Here is a 23,153-nt window from a genome sequence, read left to right as displayed (position 1 = left end):
TTGCTACCTGAACTCTATTTGAATACTTTTACCATTTTTAATTCATTATGCAAGTTGCATTGAAGAATTGTGCGGCTGAGGATATTATTTGATGCCATTTTGGAATTCCTTTCCTCATCTTGACATGCCAAATTCAGTTTTAAAAAAGGTCAATCCCCCAACTTGGTCAATGATTCTATGATCGTGCAGTGCAGACCGAAAACAACTGTTTTTTACTTACTTTGGAAAGTAATGTATTGAAAATTCTACCATGCTGAAAAGACAACTTGACCATTTGCATTCCTAGTAAATAACCTTGCAGTATAACTTAGCTTGAAAGTATGTAATTTCAGTTAGAAACTCTAGCTAGAATCAGCTGACATGACACCTGTTGACACAAAAGGATCGCATTAAGTTGACACTAGAGCATTGCTTATAATGAGAGTGAAGACGAAGAAAGACACAACTAAGGTGAAAGTAAGGTGACCCTGCTTTGTAGTATTCATTACAAAACTACCCACATATTCCCCGTTATTGCTCCTTAAAACAGTTGGTCACAGAATCCCGATTAGTTATTACTGTGCAGTTGCACATACCCCTAAAAATCCAAATCTGGAAACAGCACCATGGCCCTGATGCTCACTGAGGTAATGATAACAAACTCAACGCACCTTGCTTACTTTACTTACTGAGAGACCTACCGGTCCATTAACCCAAAGGGAGTCAAGCTTGAACATTAAACAGGAAGGTGTCCGAAATACTTAGTCACAGGGGCTTTTCCGAAAGGCAGAGCCCCCTGGGATGTGGGAGGTGTAACCGTACGTTCACACCGGGAGTGTTGAGAGCGTCAAAATTCGCTCTGGCTGCCCTGCAAACAACGCTGTCGAAGAAGTGGACGTTCTGACGTAGGCGGCTACAAGTTTGTTCGGAATGCTTGAGCAGAGAGCGCTTCTAAATTCCGACTGGTTGCCACGGAACCGTGTCATAGCTCATTTCCATAAACTTCAACTTTATTCTGATGCCCACACCACCCAAGACGCACCGCCAACGGTCATGCCGCTGCTCGCCACCAAGAGACGCTGGCTCACAAAGAAGATGAATGACTTCCCGTCGCTTTGACGCTCTCGCCACTCCCGGTGTGAACGTATGGTAAGAGATCAGGATGATGCTAAGGCTTCACACACACTCCTCACCCACAGGGCAAGGGCCGTAGTGAATGAGGTAATGGAACACAGCATGTGAACTCCACAAAACCTGAGGTCACAGGCTGAATAACTCCACACGCATTCACCGACTAAACTGCACTTCATCAACGGCCGCAAACAATGGTGGGAATAAACAGGAATGTAATGTCTAAGGTCAGACGGCCACCACTTCCTTTCACGACAAAAAAACCGACTGGCGCGACGGGGTGAAACGCAATACACAGTAGTCTCCATGAAGAATGTTTTTAGTGCACAACGTACTTATCTCCAGGAATCCAGTTTCTGGTATGTGGAAAAACACCGGTGATTTACTGTACCACTTCCTTAACAAAATGGGGCAGACAGGCCGGGAAAAAAAACCGTGTATCCTATTTCATGTTCACTTGTCATTTGCCCCTTAATTGAAAAAAAAAAAAAACAACAGGATAGGAGGCAACTGAAAACGTACTGTACAGTCAAGCAGAAAAAAAACACACACTCCACCTCAGAAATCAACTGGTAATGAAGAAAGATAGCATCTACCCCACAGACATGGTTCAGCGTTTTGGAACAGAGGAGGTGATGGTACAAAACCTAGGCATGGGCAAAAAAAAAAAAAAAGAAAAAAAAGACACAAACAGGCAACGAGAAAAAGTCTTGAGGGACCGAGAATGAGAACATGATAAATGTACCAACAACTAGTTTTAATCAAGGATCAAAGAGAGAGTGCAGCACAGCCAGTCTGTCTAGACTGCAGTCTGTTTCAGGAAGCCCCATCGCATATAAAACAACATCTGCAAGGCGCATTAATCACACTTAGGCCCTTTCTTCAGGGGCTGCTGCGAGGAAGCTTGTGCTGAAACCGATCCAGCCCTCGCCGTTTCTGACGAGGGCTCACGGTAAAGGGGAGAGGAACAATCGAGTGACGTAGCCGGACCGATCCAAGCAACAAAAGGCAACTCACCCCCTTTATTTAATTTACAGTGCCGTAATATAGCGTAAGACTGCATTGCTGTTCTGTGCCAGCTGTTACCAGGAATGTTAGTTTGCTGCATTTGCAAAGCCTAAAAAAACAAAAACATTGGGTTGAGTAGCTAAATTATTCACAAAGCATGGTATGTAATTTTTTTTAGACAACACACATATGACAGAATGTGAAATAATTTGAGCAGCCTAGCCGCTTTCTGTTCCGAGACACACGCACAGATGCGTGGAGAAAAGATGAATGATTCCATTCACACGGAACTTGACACATTTCAAACGACGAAGTTTCAAACTTTGACACAGAAGGATGTCGAAAACGAGAGGTGCACCTCTTCCTCCAAAATCTGTGAATGCAAAATGTGTTTTGCTCCATTCCATTTCAGTCAGCCTGCAGAAAAAAAAACGCACATTGCCAAGAATTTTACTTTCTAATTACTGCTGCCGCTTACTGCCTGCAGTCTGCTTTGTTTACCCTCGCCAAAAACAAATGACCAAGAAGCTATAGCCCGTGCTTTGTCAACCACAAAAGGAAATGCCTTGTTGTTTATATGGGTACAAGGTTCACGACTCATTCAAGCGTAAACACTTCGTGCAACTGAAACAAAGATCTAGAAAAAAAAAAATGAAGAAAATATTGTTTTCCTCATTTACTGCCGGGAAATTTTGTCACTATTTTCTAGGTAATGTTTACTCAGGGTCGAAAGACTGGTGCTTGGCGGGAATCCATTTTTAACGATTATACATTTAACCTCAGCGCTTTCAGGCCATATTTTAGTAGAATTCCAAAAAAATGCCTTCGTAACCAAATGCAGTTATGTATTGCTACATTGCATTTTTTCTGAGTGATGTTAAGCAGACAACAGTGCGTTTCAGTGACCATTTTTTAGTCACCACCACACCTGTGATGAATGCAGCCATCACAGAGAAACAGGTTGTGAGACCATGGCTCAAATCAATGGTATACAGCCTACATAAGGAACCCACAGTCTATTTCTTGATTTAAATCATAACATTAACACTTACTTATAGAAAAGTGAGTTGAGCATTAGTATGAAATATTACACAGATTGAAGCAAAAAACATCAAGTTAGAACATTAGGATCCTGGTAAAACCTTGCAGCTTCTAACCTATTGCACATAATCACACCATGGTCACTTTCACATCTATTCCTCCTTATCAATACTGACCGATCATGAGACAATCAACCTGAACAACCACAGCCTCAATTCTGCAGAGAGAATCACACAGGCCCTAATCATGACCAACATAAACCTTCTCAAATAAACACCACCCTTTTTTGTCACTTATGCAGCACTTATTGCACTTATTTTATATGCACTTATTTTCATCTGAACAATCACAAATTTTATGGGTGGAGTATTTTGACAACTATATGGAGGGAAATGAAACCTGACAAGCCGTGAGGTGTGAGATTTTGTCCCTACCTGTGCGGCTTGGAAGAACTCCAGAGGAGCTGAAGTTCAGACTTATTGAGGACAACGAGTGCCAGGAATCTCAAGCTACCTGCCTGGTTCCAGTTCACACAACTGATGCTGAGAACAAAATGTTCAAAGCAATAAAAACTCCAGTCAACCGAAAACACACAACGTACACAAATTTGCCTGCTAACAATCTACATACATTATCTGTTAGTCACACTGTCGCAGGCGTGTGAGCACTGCTTCATCTTATCTATCATAATCGTTAGAACAGCAGATAACACTGAACAGACTGGTTGAAATTATGATTTACTTTACAGATTTTACACAGTCCTGAACACAAATACAAAATAAATGAGTTATGGTAAGAATTCAGCTAGCGCGGCCTTGTGCGGCATAATCCAATGCTCGAGCACCATGCGTTTGTTAATGACCATAAGTAGAACAGGCTGACGTGGCTTGGTAATGTTCGCCTCATGGAAACGCCTCATGGAAACTAGGTAGCCCTGAAGACAAAGTCACTGGCAATTTGTAGGTCAAGCTGCCGTATTGAGGTTCATATCCTTTAAAACTGTGACGAGCTACAGAGCGTGAGAAAGCAAATAACACCACAGGACGGTAACACAGGAGCAGGGCTGAGCTGACATTTGATATTGCGATGGTAAAGGACCCGCCAGCATGCCATTAATGAATTATGCGTATGCTAGGCCCTCCTAATTGCATTTAGTTAAGGATACTACATTAGGGTGAAAGAATCTTGAAGTAAATAAGATATGGGACACAGTTTTTGTGGAACCTCACCATCGCCAAAGGCGAGCTAGTTTGTGGGTGGAAGAAAGAAGAAAATATGCCTTGCGGCATTGTGGGAATTAGGATGGGAGAGCAATCCATTCATCTGAAGCCACACTTACACTTTGTGTGCAACATGTATTATTCCACAAGAAAATGCTAAATCAAGTATGGCACAGACCTGCAATTAGCCCCTGAAGATGATGTGCATGTCACCACTTTGGCACTGCAAAATTTAACCTGCCAAATTCAACCGTTAAGATACCTGGCTTGGAAAAAAACAGAAAAGTGTTTGGTTGGACACACCTAGCCCCAAAAATGCCTGAGTGCATGGCTGATGTGTCCAACTTCGCCTCCCTGCATCTTCCTTTCAAATACTTATGGAACTGTAGAATAATTTCAAGCTGCAATTAAATGCACATGTCAGATGGTAACTTGACAGTACTTAAAGGAACAGCATTAGATGCACTTTACATTTTGTGCTAAAATGTGAGAGTCTTGACTTTTTCTGCTGTTGCACAAGATTTCTGCATCTGCTCTGATACCTCAGAGCATAAGAGGAAGAATCACCAAGCCAAAAAGCACAGTTAGCAATTAAAACGATCTGCCAAAAGGGGCAACGAGAAGCTGCACCTCCATTCTTTCGGCTGAAGCCACTGGGTTGGAAATCCATTATGAGAAGCCTTGTGTACTAATGTGTTTGGATTACCCCAAGTAATAAGCTAATACACATTTTAATTGTACTCTTTCAGGGCCTCTCGTAGGAAGGCTGAGGGTAATACAGTAATTGTACTCGCTGAAGAACTACTTAAAATTCAGGACAGATGCGGGGGGATTTCAGCTTTGTTGCACAATACACACTGAAATTAACATTTAAAGGAGCAGAGGCCTTTTTTTCCACTCCACAAATTGGGCTTTGGCGTAGAGGGGGGAAAGACTGCTCCTTGGCCTCATCGCTGACCTGCAGCTTCCTAGTGCTCTGCCTGGTGAGCTGTAGTGGGGGGGGGGGGGTGCAATCTGCAATTTAAATTGTACTCAGACTCCGAATGGGAAAAAAAAAAGTCGATGTCAACAGGGCAGCTGGTGCACAGCAGAACGGGCACAAGGGAGGGAGAGAAAACGTTGCACTCGACAGTTTCACATCGATAATCTTTTACAGAGGACTAAAAATAGTGTGTCAAAACTGCCCTAGGGCAAAGCGCGAGTAATAAACTGTACATGCTTCTAGGCTGCTGGTCTAGGAGCTGTATGGATTTCAGCAGAGCGCCGAGTTCTGTGATGTAACACAGACCATTCTGTGCTACTTGTGAGTGCTACACATGCATGTCAATGGTCCTTGAGTCCTACCCCTAATCCTTTGCAAAACCTCTCTGGATGTGACCACAGATGTGCGCGGCTCTCAAAATCACCAGCCGTGCTCATGCTGGGCGATTGGCGATTGCGTGTGGGGGATTTTAATGGGTAAGCATGCATTATCCTCTTCGGGCAAAAATGGCAAATCTTCTTTGTCTCCATGGAAGCGCCGCCACTCTCTGACGGCCCCCCGCTGCGCCGTCCGAAGCTCGGGCAACACCCCTGTGTCTGCGCGCCCGCTGCGATGGGCCTGCCTGACCCAGGCCCTTTAATCGCTGTCGAGACCCTGCGTTGCGTTTCTTTCCCCTTTTCTGGCGAAAGAGTTCCGGTCATCATGTGAAGAGTTCCATTGATGGCAGCTCTATGAATATTCATGAGCAAGGAGGCCTTGGAACATATTTTAACCTGGAATGATTGGCTGTTACAATTCTGGGCATGTCCACAGTGATATTACTGGTAATGAATATTCATCAGCACCAGCCAACACCAGAATCTTAAGGTTCGACAATGCACTCACTGAACCTTTAAAGCACAAAAGAGCCTGACATCTCATTACTACAACTGCGGCATCTCTGACGTCACCTTCGCTGGGAGAACCCAAACATCACAGGGTGATGCACCGTGAAAAAATTCTGGCAGTCTTTGATTAGCCAGGCAAACAAGAGCTTGTGTTCTTCTTGTGAACTAAGCTCTGTAAGAGCACAACCCTCTGGATTTAACAAGCATAGGAGACACCGTCTTGATCAATATTCACTCCAAATGAGCCAGCATAATATTTTTCATCAAATAGGCCTCCGTTTCAGAACCAATTGCTCCTGCCCAACGTCATCAGTGCCAAAGTGGTTGTTAGGTTTTTTTTTTTTTTTTTTTTTTCCCCAATTGTGGTTCTTAACTTTGTTTTCGTTCCTTGTTCCTTGTGTCTTGAGAGACTGTGCTCTGCACTGAAATATTATCGGGCATTCCAAGAAAATGACAACAGAGTGCCAGAAATGGTTTCCAATGAGGGCCTGTCAGGCTGCTCCTCTTGCTAAGGCTGGCAGTGTAGAAGGAACTGCTAGATTGGGTGAGAGTTCTTTGTTTTGTGTAGAACTATCTGATGAAATAGGGTGACCTGAAAGTATGAGAATGTGGAGCATAGCAGCTTTGAATCACACAAGCCTCCCTCCCTCTGCATCTGAACAAAGGCTGGTTTCATTGTACCCAGTATGGCGGCCCAACCGCTTGCAGAACCACTCCGGTAATTATATTGCCACACGACTGCTAAGAACCTCCCTCTCATGGTCCATAGCTTTGTGTGTATGTGCGCGCTAGCATCAACCTCGCACCTCCACCTCACTACACACCTGACATGAGAACAGTGCTTCACTCATTAAGAACACTGGGTCTCTGATAGTGCGGGAATTAAAAGCACAGGGTGGCACTGGGAAAGGGAGTCAAATGATTCAGGAAGGAAGAAAGTCAGTCAGTCAGTCAGTCAGACAACAGTGCTGAGCCTCAAGCTGGAGCAGCCAGCCTGAATTAACAGCCCGGCATTTCTCACCATCACATTCCTTGTGACCACGGAGCATTTGCTCAGGCAAGCTTGCCTCACGCCAGCTGGACTTTATAGCCGTCTGCGCTCTGTCCTGCAATACGACAGGCTCCAGAGCCAAAAAAAAAAACCGACCTGCATGTACACAGACGTGTGCGTGTGTGCAAGCGTTTTAATGTGAGGAAATGTGTACATTCATACGTAGGGAAAAGAAAAACAAATCACATAACAAGCTCCTCAAAATAGTTGCTCTCTAAAATGTTAAAATGACGTCTTACTTTGTATGCTTTTATCTGTGAAAACAGTACGTGCCAGGGGCGGGTTTTCATATAAGGAAGGGTATAGATGTTGAGGTAGTTATTGTTGCACTGTAATTGTGGCTGGTGCTGTCACCGACTTCATAGCGTTTTTATTTTTGTGCTGTTATTAGTTATGCCCTCCAGTGAATAACCCTGTCCTCGCTTGCCCCTGCTCCCCCATAATATTCCACTGGCAGAACGCTGGCTACAGCTGGCACAGGGCTCTCACAGAACCATGCTGCAGTTTCACCTCCCTCTTGCAAGAATAAGGTCAGCCTTTACCAAGACAACTGAAGCAGCGGTGTCCATTTCTGCTCCAAGAGATTCATGGTCCTCACCGTGCCTTTCCACCTGACAATGACTGACATTTCTTAAATCCAGTGATTCCAGTTTGCTTATAATCAATGGCTCTTAATAGATAATAAAGACCTGAAGTGGAAGGCAGACCAGAAATATGAAGGAATCCACTGGACACCAGCTGGAATCTTGGTGTTCCACTACAGCAGAGAGGAGTGACCTCCTTATCTGCATGTAAAATCCTGCCAAACTACCAAAAGGGCACAGTGGACTTCTCTTTTTCACACAAGAGTGAAGGAGCAGACATGCATCAGGCTTGTGATGAAGATGAAGTGAGTTTGAACACTGAACTCCCATGTCCTGCGGCCTGCTGTTGTTTCCAGTTTTTAGTAATGTCGATGCAGAGGGGCGGATGCCAGCCTTGCAGTTAATGTAATGGAAAAGCATAGGTGCCATACCGGGTAAGCCAGCTTTGGCTCCTGCTCTGCCGTGGGAAAGGGCTATCTATGAGCTCAGTCAGAGCACAGTGCAGGCCCTGTTGGGGGTGGGGCAGCTGGGGACCCGTGTTAGTACATCAGTCATCCTCTCATCACCTCTCCCGGTGGGTGACAGCCAGGACCGCGAGCTACCAGGCCCGGGCTCCCCCGGCCACGCCTGAGAGAGAGCGCTGAAATGCCTTGGCCCTCTCTGGAGAGTCCATCATGTGAGGGTGTGTGGGGAGGGGAGGGGAGGGGGGGGTATCAGGGAGGATAGGAACGAGGTAACCCGAGACCCGCTGATGAAAACAAGTCCTGCAACACGATCCCCGGCCAGCAGCGTTCCAGCTATGTTTATTATTCGCACCGAGGACACTGAACCTCGACAGCTACTGTTACTGCAATAATGCTCCTCTCCACGCCTCCAGGTGAACGCAGGATGGAAGTGGCAACTGTACACGGCTTGGCCTCGGAAATAAATATTTATACAATCACGATAAGCTTCAAGGAGGAATTCGCGCTGGCTTCCGACACAATACTTAACCTCCATTCTGGGCTGGAACAAATTCAATCTCATGTACAGAGTTACCGGCAGAATCTAAAAGGGGACCTGCTACAAGTTATGACCTTGCAACAAGAGAGCAAAACAGCTTGGTGTTAACAGTACGCTGCAGGCAGATAAAGTACTAGCCTCATTTAAAAAATAATAATAAAACTAAAATTAAAAATTCCCACTCTTTTTCAGGCAATCTCCAACATTTAGTTAAGAGATGACTGACTTGCTTATAAAAGGAATAGGCAAAAGATCCACACAAATAAACTTCCTTTAACATTAATAAATAAATTATTACAACATCAAAAGAAAGTTTCAAATACAGTTTTCAATGCGCAAATTTGCTCAGTGGTATTTCATAGCAAATGTTAGAACCTGAAAGGTTACAAATATCAAATGATGCTAGCTGTGCCAAAGACACTGATGGTTATCTACACATTTCTATGAAAAGCCCCTTTCCTGAGCGTGTGACCATGACCACAACTGGGTAAAATGTTAACTTCGTCATTAAGGCTTTTTTTGACACCAATGCCTTCAACTCAGCTGTCACACAAATTAAAGTTTACTTTCATCTTTCATCATCACCACATCTTTCCAGAGCTAAAAAGTCAACTACTTTCAGCTGAGGTTTGGGTTCTTGAATGGCATTTCATTACACATAAAACTGGAATGATGAGAGCAACTGCAAAACAGTGTATTGCAATTTTTTCCTTGCCTGGTGTCACTGACTGTGTTTCAAGAGATGCAGTCAGAACAAAATTTCAACAAAACTTCATACTGCTGTTGTATTGTGCATTGAGAGTACTCACATCTTTTTTTAAATGTGACATGCAATCTTACTCCATCTCTCTCTGCAGATACTTCACGAAAATCAAATGGAAACTAAAAAGGCAACATTATAAGAACAAAATGGGCACACAAAAGCTTAGCTTCACAATTCCTAAAGCTCACACGGGTTAACCTAACATTTCCTGGTGGCAACTTAGTGAGGCGACCACGCAGTCTACTTTGGGGAAAACTCCATACCTAATACCATTTCCTCTTAGTCCTTAACCACCCCTTGAAGAGGATAACCTCGACCAACTGACCTTTGGGACACAGCATTTTAAAAAGCCTACATATTTGGGATAATCTTGGCAGCTTGGTCATCAAACCGAGGACGCTGCACACACACCAGATTTGTCAGTGGGCTTTGCTTTCACCCACGTCAGCAAAAAAAACCCCGTTTCACAATTCAGGACTGTGTCTGCTGTGCAAAAAAAAGATCCCAATGACCAACTCATCAATCAGGCACAGAAAGGAGGGACTCCAATAAAATTAAATCGCAGTTTCACTGGCTTTCCTCCAGTCCCTTTATTGTGCGAGGTACAACAGCCGTGTAAAATGTAAGGTGGGGAAGCAAGAAGGCCGATAAGCGGATAAGCAAAACTAAGTCACAGTCTGCTGAGTGAAGCCGGCGCTCTGAGATAGCGTTTTAATGATCGGAAGGGGTTACTCGCAGAAAAATTCAAGGTACTAATTCCATTACAGCAATCTTGCATCCTGCAACGTTGGGCGGGTAAGTGTAGCAGCCAGCTGATTTCTGCTGGTGTGGCTAGCTCTGTCCCGACAGGAGCGTCGCGGATTTTCGTTCGCTGTTGTCGGCCACACGCTGAACGCCCCTGGAGGCGAGCCGATGAGAATTTAAGACATGGCACTCGGAGGGGGGTGGAGAGGCCAGAGCTTTCCCCTCTTGGCTCTGTTTTTACACGTGTATCGACAGACGCCATCCTACTTAAAAGTGCACTTGGCCAGCAGAGAGGGGAACCGAAGACATCCAAATGTTTAATCCGCAAAGTTGGCTGCAGTTCGGCGGTGTATCTGAGAATGGTGATGTCAACCACTGAAAACCACCGCTTGTAGAGACATTGTCCAGGGAACAGCACTGGAGGGCGTGTGGGGGGGGCAAGGATTAATTAATGGACTCAAATGCAGACCCTGATTATGTTATGTGGAAAAATGACTGTGTGTGTGTGTGTGTGTGTGTGTGTGTTTGTAGAGGGAAGGGGCAGGCACATAAATCTATGACCTTATTACATAATGTTGCACCAGATCAAAGATTATTTTTAAAGCATGAACCATTAAAACTGCAGTTCCCTCCATCGAATTCCACAAATCTAATCTGCAATGGAGTTCTGTGCACAAGATAAGTGAAAGTGTAATTAACCTTGGTCCGGGCACACACCCAGCTTGGGTCTTTGTGACAACTGCACTCTTGGCCATGTCCCCTCCCATACTGTACTGTGACCTTTCTATCGAGCCCAGCAATTCAGGAGTTTTACAAGCCTGCACCAAGAATGCAAGATCCCTCTGTCCGTGAGATCCAAAGCCGTCCTGCAGATTCCACATGGGGAAAATGAGCGGCTTGTAACCATAAACCAATAAGCAGACAAACAGATTGCTTCAATCTTTTCAGAGACCAAGGCATGATTTAGGGCTACGGCACGCAACTCGTCTAAATCTCGGTGATTGAGGGCTCTCGGAGACAGCGTGCAGCTCTGCATTGGACTTTCCTGTAAAAACGGCTTTTGTGCAGTCCACGTCAATAATCACTACCAACACACTGATCTTTAAAAAAGGCGCCTGCAGCGACCATCTCAATTCAGCGACACGACCACACGCAAAGCCAAAGCACTGAATAGAGGATCAATGCCAACAGGCATGCATTTCCAAATATCTGTCTGTAATGTGGCGTTAACTCACTTAATTCGGGTCTGAGTGGTGATACAATCTTGTATGAAACTCTGGAGATCAAAGGGAGATATTAACAACGAACATCGTGAATCCTTAACAGCCAAGTATTCCGATTGCGGTACCGCTTCATTTAAAACAACAACAAAAAACTCCAGGAACACGGTTTGAAATTTACTATTACCATCACTTATGTAATTATAATAATAATAATAATAATAATAATAATAGCCACTGTCTACAGAATGGTGTATCGTTGAGTTGAACGCAGATCCCAGAGATCGAGGGGGCAATTAAACACATTACTGTGGTGCGTTACCAATTATGCAGATATTGCGATAACCATCATTCCTGAAAATTCCGCAACGTTTTTGTTCATAATGCAAAAAAAGTAAACTAAAATCTTTAATGAACAGGGGGGTAGCCCCAACCCAATGCTACGTGTAATAAAAACACTCTGTATAAAAGTGTATTAAAGTAAGGCATTGTATCCGACCAATTCAAGCAAGATCTTTTTACCCAAATACCGCGGGTTCTTTCCACCAGATAATCGGATTTTGAAATGTATTAAAAGCGCTTCTGTACAGACACTGCTGTAGTAGCTATTTCTCTAACGTTTGAACGACAAATCTGCGTTCAATGCATGCGGTCCATCACCACAGACTTGATTCGATCTCAACAACATAGATAATTGACTCCTGTTAATTCTTCAAAATGAAAAAAAAAACTGCCAAATGACAAAATACAACGGAGTAATACAAACTGCAAAGGTCAAAAGTTGCACGCATGCATTACTCATATGGGCGTATTTATCATATATGCTGCAAGAGTTTAATGCATTTCCTACGAGGCAACCTACACTAACGTATAACATCTCTGAGGTCGTCGCTGCCTTAAACATGTTTGGCTTGCCTACCACGGTGATTTAATGTATCAGTCAAGGTTATGTTCAGTATTCAGTATGCAACAAAACACTTGGTTTTAACTCCGCCCCAGTTGAGATGCTCATTTTCCGAGAAACCAATAAATTCGATGACATCCACGTGACACAGGATACACGAAAAATGATCTTATATGGCACCAGTATACATACAGGAGGTGGCCAGCAAGCTTACGTTATTGGCTGGAGGCGTCCCTGAGGCAAGTGTAGCATGAACATTAGCCAGCAAGCTACACTGCCAGCTACGCTTCCAGCTTCAGGGGAATGAACATATATATGCACGTGTTAAATTTTCATGTTTCCCTAATTACATCAGTCAGACATCACATACACACAAACAATACCCACCTGAAGAACAAGAGATCAGGAAAACGGCGAATGCTAGTTTTGTAGCTGCTCCCATTTTCAATCCAGGTAAAAAAAAATCCTTTATTTCGCCAAAATCCTATTGCCACAAATCCCAAGGATGACAATACCCTTCTATTGCGACAGTCCTGTTATTGTAAAATCGGCAAAGTCAGCGGTAGTCGATTGTTCATTCAAATAAATGTTAAGGCCAACCTGCACGCATATAAACAAATAGCTAGCAACATATAGCTCGGTATATTTTGCAAACAATTTGACGTTGGCAAAATCCCCAAAGGCCCGCTCTTGAATCCTGTATGTAGCTAGCTACAGTAGCTAACTAGTAGCTACTGCGCTCGAAAAACGTGTCATTTGGCTGGACTGAAAGCATATTCTTCACACGTGGTGGGGAAAAATAAAGAAAAATAAGATCAGTCCTAGATATGGCAAAGGTCCCACGTGGAAAATTCAAAAATAAAGGCTGGTGCCTTTTCCAGATGATAGTTTTCAGGCGATAACAACATTGTAGGTAGCTACTGCACTGTCAGGAGGATGTCACCTCGCACAAATACTTGCTACAAGCTGGCCGGCTAGGAAACTGTATTGCTGGTTGCCTATTCCCTCGCTGTTGTGTTTGGAAAACTCCCAAAAACCTTTCCTATTTTCGTTAACCAGCTTATAAATCACATGCAATATTACATTTACTAACTAGTTACACGTTATGCGATAACTAACGCTAGCTAACTTTAACAGTAGACAGCTAGCGAGCCAGTACAACTAGCTAATCACTTACAGGGATATCGAAATAGAGAAAGAAAACACTCCTCGCTCCAAAACTCGAGCGGTGATATTTTCATTTTAACATCTGCATATCATCCAAGTTTTCAGATAGCCTGTTTACGATAGATGGCAGACTGATTCACATGCCACTTCAGCGCTAGCTATTTAGCTTTCTAAATACAACACCTGGGTAAAAATAAAAACAATACTGGTAGCTAACGTTAGCAGTAGCTAGCTAAAATGTTCTCGTAAATAATTTAGTTACCTAGATACCTAGGTACTTCATACAATCCACTTTTTCTGCTTCAACGGTGATTATAAATCCACAAGAAAGTTTAAATGAGATATAATTAGAAGTCAGATCCACATTTACAAAATGCTTTGAGTAGCTACGGATTCACAAGAAATACTTGAAAAAACGCAGTGTTCTTCATTTTGCAGACGAAGAAAATACAACGATAATCCAAGTTTTAGGCAGCTTCAGCTTGCTGGTGTTATTTTATTCAGAGAAACAACACATCAGTGTCACTGTATTTGCTTGACTGGTCAGCAGGTTGCCGTAGCCGCTCTCTTCAGCTAGCTGGGACGCAATCTGGGGTATCGGGTCCAAATCAAGCTTTTCAAAATATCTTCACTTCCGAGCCACGCAAGGTCTCGCCAAACGACAGGAGCAACGGAACTGGTTGACTCTGGATATGAACTCGTCCAGGCGATCCAAAGCGTTTCGCTAAAAATCTGAAGCTGTCATGAGTCTCCTTGAGCGACAGTTAAAGTTCCGCGTCTCGTTTACAAGCTAGCGAGCTAACGAGCGAGATCTGTTCCACAGCCGTTTACCTCTCATTCACTGAATAGACTGGATTCAAGATGGCGTCAAGTACGTAGCTATTGTTTTTGTTTTTTTTTTTTTCCCTCTCTCCTCTTCCATGTCTGCCCTCCCCTGCGCATAGCGAATAGTGGTCCTGTACGGCGAATGATTTGATTGACACGATAATGTCCAATCGAAAGAGAGTAACATCACATCAGCAGCCAGAAGGTCCGGAAATTCAACCAATCCCGCGAAACACATCCGCCTGTTTGTGGGATGTGGGCATCCTCTGCTCCAACTGAAAATGATTGATAGGCAGTGTGTCTAGTCGCATTTTCAAATAAATCGAATTATTTATTTGTATGTAGCTACCGTATGAAAGAGAAATCTCTGAAAACGGGCTATTTACAACCATACGACCCGGGCGATTTGAACGCACGCATATAAATTCGCATCGAACAGCTGCATAAATAATTTAGTGTTTGCTCCGAGTTGTAGGCCAGTAGAAAAGACACAGTGTGCTGCTTATAAGCGACCGTATCAGGGATTGAAGTAGTTGCTTGTGCTGCGAGTTTTTCCTTAAATAAGAATACCCAATCAATGGTCCTCTTCTTGCTTTAAATCTCAGTAGAGATAATTTATGTTCTTAAATTATATTTCCCACTGACAAAATGGTGTATGGGAACCAAGAAAAAGGAATTGTCTGCATTTTCAATGCTGTCAACCTGTGTTTCTTCCAAATAATTCAAGTCAATGCACGTCATTTGAGAACCTGACGTTTTCTTGGTACAGCCTCCGAGTTTCATGGGATGTGTGGTGATCAGTCAACCAAAGACTTCAGAGTAAATGTCTGAAATATACTGTGATGTACAATATCATTTTTGTAATATGTTGTTTTAGGGTAGTTGTGTGAATTAGAATTTAATATGCACTGAACATTTCCCCCTGGAAATAAATGATATACTTAACATGGTCTACCACTTTTTAAAAGATGTCCCAATCACCTGATGGCCTAATGCTACTCAGTATGCAAAATTTTGAAGAAGAAGCCAAATATCTGTAAGTTTAATACTAAAGTAAATAATGAAATAATGTTTGAGGGTGAGTGGTGAACACAGATGGGAAATATTTTATGTAAGGACATGCACAAGGTTACCTAATGCTGCATATTTCCAATGGCTGAGTTGACCATCTCCTATTCGTCCTTCCTTGATTACCAGATTGCGCACTTCAGAAGTGACGCCAGTGTTTATAACTGTAACATTTTAGAATTCTAAATACAATACCCCAAGGGAAAACTCTGCTTTTGTTGATCTCTGATTCTGTTTGAATCCTTATGCTAGCATACAAAGTCATTAGAATACACAGAGGGTGCAATTTGTCACAAACAATATTAAAGCGTGTCATTTAATTTGTATGTTTGATACGTTTTACAAATATATTCAAAGATATGTGTTCAGTTCGGTTGTGTTGTTTGATTGGTAAATATGGAGCGACAGATGTCAGGCTCAGTTAATAGAATGGTCCTAAATGTTCAGCATCAAATGTGCTCACGTGGTCTTGAAGGTATCCGGTTACAGTGTGTTTAACAACATATGCAAATGAGAGTGGTAGCCTGCTAATATCCCTTGTTAGGCTATAGACCACAAAAGCTGAGAAGCTAGGCTAATTCCCACTCAGTGAAAATAAGATCAGTGTCTCATCATAATCTTAAGTGTTCTTTCATGTCACCATGTGAGGTGCCTCTACGTCACACGGGTGACATGTTCAATATGGCCTGACCTCTTTATGGTCATCTTGTGTTGTGTAGTGAAAACATTCTCTGATCCATTAACATTCCCTCATAATCCACCTCTTAATCTTCAAATGCTGTTTAACACAAGCATTTTCAATTTAATGTCATAATGCACTTCACATTTCCATCCACATAATAATTCCAGATGCCTCTCCTCTCAGCGTGTAGTGGTGTCATCAGGTGGGCAGCATTTGCACTGTTTTTGGATGCACATGTGCATAAAGAAATGTAAAAAATAAAACATTGCACTGCCACAGCTAATTCCACCATAAAGCATACTAATGAAAATCAAGTAGGCTTTGATGAAATCCCCTCCAACTGCCCAGCAGGTCAAACCCTGTATCTACAGAATAAAGCCGTTGCCCCTCCTCCAAATATTTATGCATATTTTTATCCATTCTAAGTAGAGGAAATGCATTAGACCTTTTGATGAAACATGCAGCCCTTTGCCACTGTGTAGTCCACAGGGAACATTTAGGGTACAAAAAATAAAGACAAAGACATACAGAAGGACTTGTGGAAAAAATGTAAAAGATGTCCACTGGACAACCATGATATCGCCTTCATATTCATCTTGTAAGAGATTTATTTATGGCTCCAGAAGCAGATTTCAACTTCCTAACTGATGAGCTGGCTCTCTGTCAGAGGTCTTCTTTGACTCTCAAGACAGTGGGCAGTCTTTTTGGGGCTTGAGATGGTCGGCCTTGCTTTGCAAAATTCCTGAGGACATTTAGGTGTGGAGGTTATACATCTGACCACCAAGTGAAACAATAACAACAGCAATAGCAATAGCAACTATTGGTTGAAAGGGTTCACTGTCGTTCTACTAAAAACAGAACGTGAGCATTTGCAAATTCTACAAGAAACAACAACTAAAGAACTGTGTCAATGAACAGTTCCTAATATAATGTGATAACTTGTATCTACCAGTAACATGAGAAACTTCACTCATCGGCGACCGTGCTTCATGCTCATGCCCATTGATCCAGTGTGAAGGTGTTTTATTTTTTTGTAGTTTTATTAATCTTCCTAACCCTCACAGACCTTGGTCTCCACATATTGCACATCCCCACCACCACTGGAAACCAAAAACAAATGTAATCACTTCCAATTGTCCTCATAGCGTGCTGAAGTTTATATGTTTTTGACCAGGTAGACATGACAATACTATATTTTAAAAGCCTTTGACTGCTTTCTGTATGTTAACCTTGAAGGACTTGCCATTGTGCTATATTTGTCACAGCAGTTCTATATTGGTCTTGGCAAAGGACACCATATTCACCTTGAAAGCATTAATTGGCACACAAGATACTTCAGAAATACACAAAAATCAACATTTACTTTCAGATAACTATCTGCATGCTATAGAGTTACCTACCAGAGGCCTCTGTGTCTGACTTTAATAGCCTTGATATAAATGCTTGGTTTAGGAAAGGGGTATAATGATCACTCTGGTGAGTGATGAAATGGAAGTGGAACTTTAAAGGAAATGGCTTTTATGGTTGTGATTGGAGGAAGAGGCCATAAAGATAACAGAATCATTCACTCATTCACTGACTAAGAGGGTCCCCCAAAGTTCCAAGAGTAGCTTGTTTTACCACAAGGCTGCAAAAAGGCCAGCAAAAGATTCTCAGACATTGAACAGTGCCTGTTCAGTTCTCACAGATCTCACAAACCCTGCATGACTGTTCAACAAATGTACATTGAATCTTAACTTGTCAGTTCATAAAGAGATGATTGGGCACTGACCAGCTACTTTTACATGCAACAGAAATTCTAAAACTATACCTGCATTTTGCGTACAACCACAGTGTCCTGACAAGATATGCTGGAACAGATCCACAAAATGTGCGTGATGAGGACAGAGTGAGTGGTGCTCACCCATTGCTGGTTTGTGTTTTCTTGCAGAACTCAGTGCCTCAGTGTCCCTTGTGACTTGGTGAAAAAGTTAAAAAAGGTCAATGAAGTCAAATATCAGACATGTTGGTTTTTATGGATGGGGCAGTGATTAATAGGTTGAAGGGATCAACAGATACCCTTTACCCCCTCCAAAGAGGTAGCGATGAATAGCTTCTGCATGGCCTTACGTACTGGACCTTCCATTCCACTTTTACTCCCGTGCCTGTGGCTCAAGGTATGCCAGTACTAAGATGCTTGGAATGCTTTGTTGTCAACAGTGATTTGTCACAGTGTATGTTTTTGAAGGCTGCAGTGATGTTGTCATACCCAGAATAACATGTTGCCATGCTGAAGATTGAAACTTTCATTAATGATAAATCTGGAACGTACACTCAAATGTGGCTGACAGATAGATAAAACTGCAAAAGTAAATGGAAATCAATAAAGCGGGTATTGTGTGTACTTACCTGTTCTTTGTGTTTCTTTTGTTTTGTTTTCAAAAGTGCATATGTGCTGTATATTGCGAACAGGCTTGAAATGTGTTTGTGATTAACCCAGCTTTCAAAGGAATTAAAATTAGTTTTACCTATGGAACTCATACATGACTGGAGAACAACAGACCTAAATGTGGCTTTAAGTTTTGCGTATTATGTCTGCAGCACATGCAAAGTCACTTGAATGGTAGCTGAATGTTTCTCTTAGCATAGCTATTAAAATCTGAAGGTTAAAAGCACATATTCTTTCACAAGGTAACTTTTTTCATGATACTCACTCTTTTCTTAATAACACATACCAATGTCCAAGTGTAAGAAAAACAAATTGTTTACTTACAACTATCATAGCAAGGTAGTTCTAATAGTATGCTATTTAGTTGCTTTGGAATTTCACAGAGTGAGAAAGGAAAGTATGTATTTGGCCAAAGTTTTCTTTTTAAGGGCAGAATGAATGAGGGCTGATAGTGAGAAAAAAAACAGACAACTTCTGGGGAAGATTCAAACAGGAGCTGTCCTGTCATTTCATGTTCTTTATTCTACTGAAGAACTTGAGCTTCATGTAGTCTTATAATAATACAGGAAAAAAAAAAACTATAGCAGATGTAGGCTGAAGTCGCAAGCCTGGAACTTTAAGCCATCTCTCAACACACCTGATCCTTGTGACCCAAAAGAAGGCTGTGGTATGAGTCACCCAAGATCATAGCAAACTACATTATTCATTTTCTGAGCAAACACAGTTATGCATGACACCTTAAGTGGTACAACCACCTCCGCAATCACTTCAGTCTTAGTGACCTCAAGTACAATGGCACACTCATTTACTGCCCAAAGGCATCTGTGTCCATCTAGAAAAAGTTAAACAAAGTGGCTGCAGCCTTTGATCCAATACTCATTGTACAGCATTGTAAAGCAACGGTACAGAGAAATTCCTCCACTTACAACAAAGAGGAAGGATATTGCTTTCATCATTATTGCGTTCATCGGAATGACAGAGGAGGTGGTAGCCTTCAAACTACAAGTCAAGAAAACTTAATGAGACTCCTTCTCCTGAGCTCAATATTCTCTAGCAAGAAGTTGAGGAATATCTCAAGACTCCACATCTGCTATTAGGGGAAGATGATCTTACATTCTAGAAACCACACATTTCTGTTCATCTGACAATAAGCAGACTAATATTTGAGTGTCTGCTTACACCAGCGTCCTCTGCTACTGTAGAGTACCTGTTCAGCACTGGAGGACATAACTTCAGACCCAATCGCTGTTCACTCTCTGAGAATCTCTCAGTAACATGTAATTCACATGTCAGCTGAATGGCTTGTGGTTACCTGATGAATCAGGGTGCCTGAGAGCAGAGAGATGAGGTAACTGTGCTAACAAACCCACCACCACCCTGGCATAGCAAAGCCAATATTCTCCACCTCTGTGGGCTCCAAGTCAATGTCAGCTGATGAAAATCAAATCTGGACTGGAGGACTCTGGAGGGCTCTGTCTGCACTGAAGATGAGCATCTCACCAGCTGAGCACTTGGAAGCTCCAGTATTGGAATGTATTTTGAAGGTATTTAAAACAGCATAAAATACTCATATGTAAATGTGTATTTAACCCAGATCTGCACTCACACATATCAAAGGGTTTTGAGCAGCACTACCCCCCCACCCCCTTTCCCTTTCTCTCCAAACACCAAAGGGTCATATGTTAATCATCAAAATTCTGCAGCTTTCTCACATTCTGATCATAGCACACCCTTGGTGGACTCATTAACTTTTAATCAAAGTTTCAAAAGTGCAGATGATTATCAAGATGGATTTCAAAGAGTATATAAGCTCCCATACGACAGATGTCTGGAGACAGGCGATGCCTCTATTAATGCATGTTGTCTCTCACTGTCACTCTTTGTCCTTGAACGAGCAAACATACGGCCATTCGTGATGCCCATCAGGTCACATGTCAGCCCCCCCACCCCAATGTAGGTTGAACCTGATGTCCTGATGAAAACGTAAAAAGAACATTAGTTTAACAGCCAAGAAACATAGCTATATTAGTGTTTCTCATGTTGTGAATGGCAGCAACATTTTAACAATGAGACTAGCTCGATTATTGTGAAACAAGGAGAAATTTTTCACATTTCTGCTCATTCCATTTGGAAGCATTTATGTGTTGATGCAACCTGAGCCCCTGGTGTTTTCATCAGCATTTTTTTATGATTTTTTTTTTTTCATTGAAAATGCAAAAGTCCAGCAGAACAAAATAGTCCTTATTAGCCATCCCCACAGCTCCCACCAATCCTTGTTTCTCAGAGAATATGAAAAATGGGACCATGCTGACAAAAACAGTTGGAGGTCAAGTTGCTTTGACATTTAAAAGTTTCTGCAGTGATGATTCTTTAGCCACTCCCTGTTTACCACACAACAAGCCCTCGTCTCGTGGCTAAGTCTCTTCCGCCATGTGCAAGGAAAGCAAAATGATGGATGGTTATTCAGAATGAACACCGATATAGCTGTTTTTAAGTCTTGAACAAATTCTACTGTTACATTTCAAAATGAATCCCCCCAAAAATACTTATTTGGAAACATCCATGCATCAAGTGAACCATTACAAAGCCGATTTATAGATTCTTGGTCAATCTCACCAAACATAACTCTGTAAGTCACGATGTATGTCACAAAACTAGAGACTCCCCCACCCTGTGCATTTATAAGAACAAGCAAATTTGAGCGTTAGTAGAACTGCTGAAATTTCATACCAGAACAACACGTTTGGTCAGTGGTGGCAATATGGCCAGCAGGAAGTCTTTACCACTGACAGGCTTTCGGTTTTAAAAAGACCAATGGCTTTGCAGACAGTGTTGTGTTTACTCTAGCCATTTTGAACAGTCAGCCACAATATATCAGCCCAAACAATGTGGGGCAGAAGAATGAAACATAAATTATTTATGATTCAACTGCCAAAGCTGTAAATACGATTTCAAACAATTGATTTTCCTAAATGTATTTCCTTGAACTGAAATAAACTCCCAACTGTAGGTAAATGGAAAAATACTTCCTCTGAAAAATACTTTTTTTCCCTTCAAATGGTCAACTGCAATCCTGCCTCTTATGTGTTTCTCCTTCCTCTTCAACTTTAAGCTTGGCTTAAGTGCCAGTAAATCGCATTACCTCCTGTTCTCTTAAATCACATTAATGGGAAGGCTGGCCACACGATATATGCACCCTTTCATTCACAAGTAGGGAAAATGAGGAGAATCAGGAGGGCCACCCTGAAACCCCAGAAGATCCAAAAGATTCTATACTCAAAAGGGGCTATGGAGAACTGTGTGTGTGTGTGTGTGTGTGTGTGTGTGTGTGTGTGTGTGTGTCCGTGCGTGCGTGCACACTCTCCTCCAGAGTATTCACATGCATGGCATCCATTGGCTTTTGAAAAGCACTGAATAATCTCATCATTATGTGATGAGCATACCTTTAGAAAAGATACAGTGCAGTTATTGAGGCAGAGTGTTCAACTGTGCTAGTGTGAACAGACATGCAATGTACACCCCCCCCTTGGAGTTGCCATGGTAAAATGTACTTAGCCAAGCGTACATAACCATGCCAGTCATTTCATGCTTGGCAGCTTTTCTTTAATTTTACATTATTGTCAGGGGACAGCAATTCCACGGCACATCCTTGGCCTGACCCTTGCCTTTCAATGTATAATTGAATGAAAAATAAATCATCCTTCAAAAAGGGTACAGAATGTACATTTTGTGCGATGAAAAAAAAACATTACGCAGATGATTATATGTCAAAGGTACAGAAAATGTCCTCTAAGTGATAAGTGTAGCAATGTAGCTGAAACCTGCACTTTTCATATTCCATCTGTAAGTGCTTTTAATTACATTAGAAGAGGGTGACCCACAGGGCAGTGCTCAGAGAGAAACACAGTACTGTACACATAGCATTGTACACTGTACATAAAAACCTTGATGAAGGCAAATGTGACTGCGATCGCCACAAAGATTGAACACCATATGGCGACATGTTAAGAATTTTAACATTAACAGAGAGTGCACCTGCTGTAATATTATGTATTATGTACTATATTGCTTTATGAGGATGTTCTTTAATAACAGTGGTTCAGAATTGTGCGAGTGCACAAGTTCATGCATACTCTGTGTGGTCAGTTGTCTTTCAACTGCAGCAGATAAGTGTGTCCTCATTACTTGGGTCACTGCAGAAAACAGACACTAATTGGACTTGAAAAGAGTGACCTAAGAGTATGATCGCTGCTTTAGTGTTCAGGGGACAATAGGTGACATGGGATTACTGGTGTAACCTAGGGACATTTTGGATGGGGGTGGGGTTCCCACTCTCTACTTCTTTACAATCTCTGAGAATTGAGCCAGCTCAATTTTTGTCACATATATCATTTTCTAGCAGCATTATAATAGTCAGAGTCGTGAAGTTAATTATTCTGGACATTTGTCTCTACCAGCCTTGGAGAC

At 42.2% G+C, this 23,153-nt stretch overlaps 1 protein-coding gene across 3 annotated transcripts in view; it reads right to left on the bottom strand.

Moving 5' to 3' along the window:
• Nucleotides 1-14,513, bottom strand: part of LOC118788862 (activin receptor type-2A-like) — a 44,127-nt gene extending 29,614 nt beyond the window's left edge. For all 3 annotated transcript variants that reach the window (XM_036545020.1, XM_036545022.1, XM_036545021.1), the window contains exon 1: nt 12,904-14,513. In XM_036545020.1, coding sequence (XP_036400913.1) covers nt 12,904-12,958 — 55 coding nt within the window. In that variant the 5' untranslated portion in view covers nt 12,959-14,513. The remainder of the gene's footprint in view (nt 1-12,903) is intronic.
• Between the last annotated feature and the right edge of the window lie 8,640 nt (nt 14,514-23,153).

The sequence above is a fragment of the Megalops cyprinoides genome, chromosome 14 (assembly GCF_013368585.1).
Source record: "Megalops cyprinoides isolate fMegCyp1 chromosome 14, fMegCyp1.pri, whole genome shotgun sequence".
Lineage (NCBI taxonomy): Eukaryota > Metazoa > Chordata > Actinopteri > Elopiformes > Megalopidae > Megalops > Megalops cyprinoides.
Note: the sequence above shows the minus strand (reverse complement) of the source record. Positions and strands in the feature narration are given on the sequence as shown.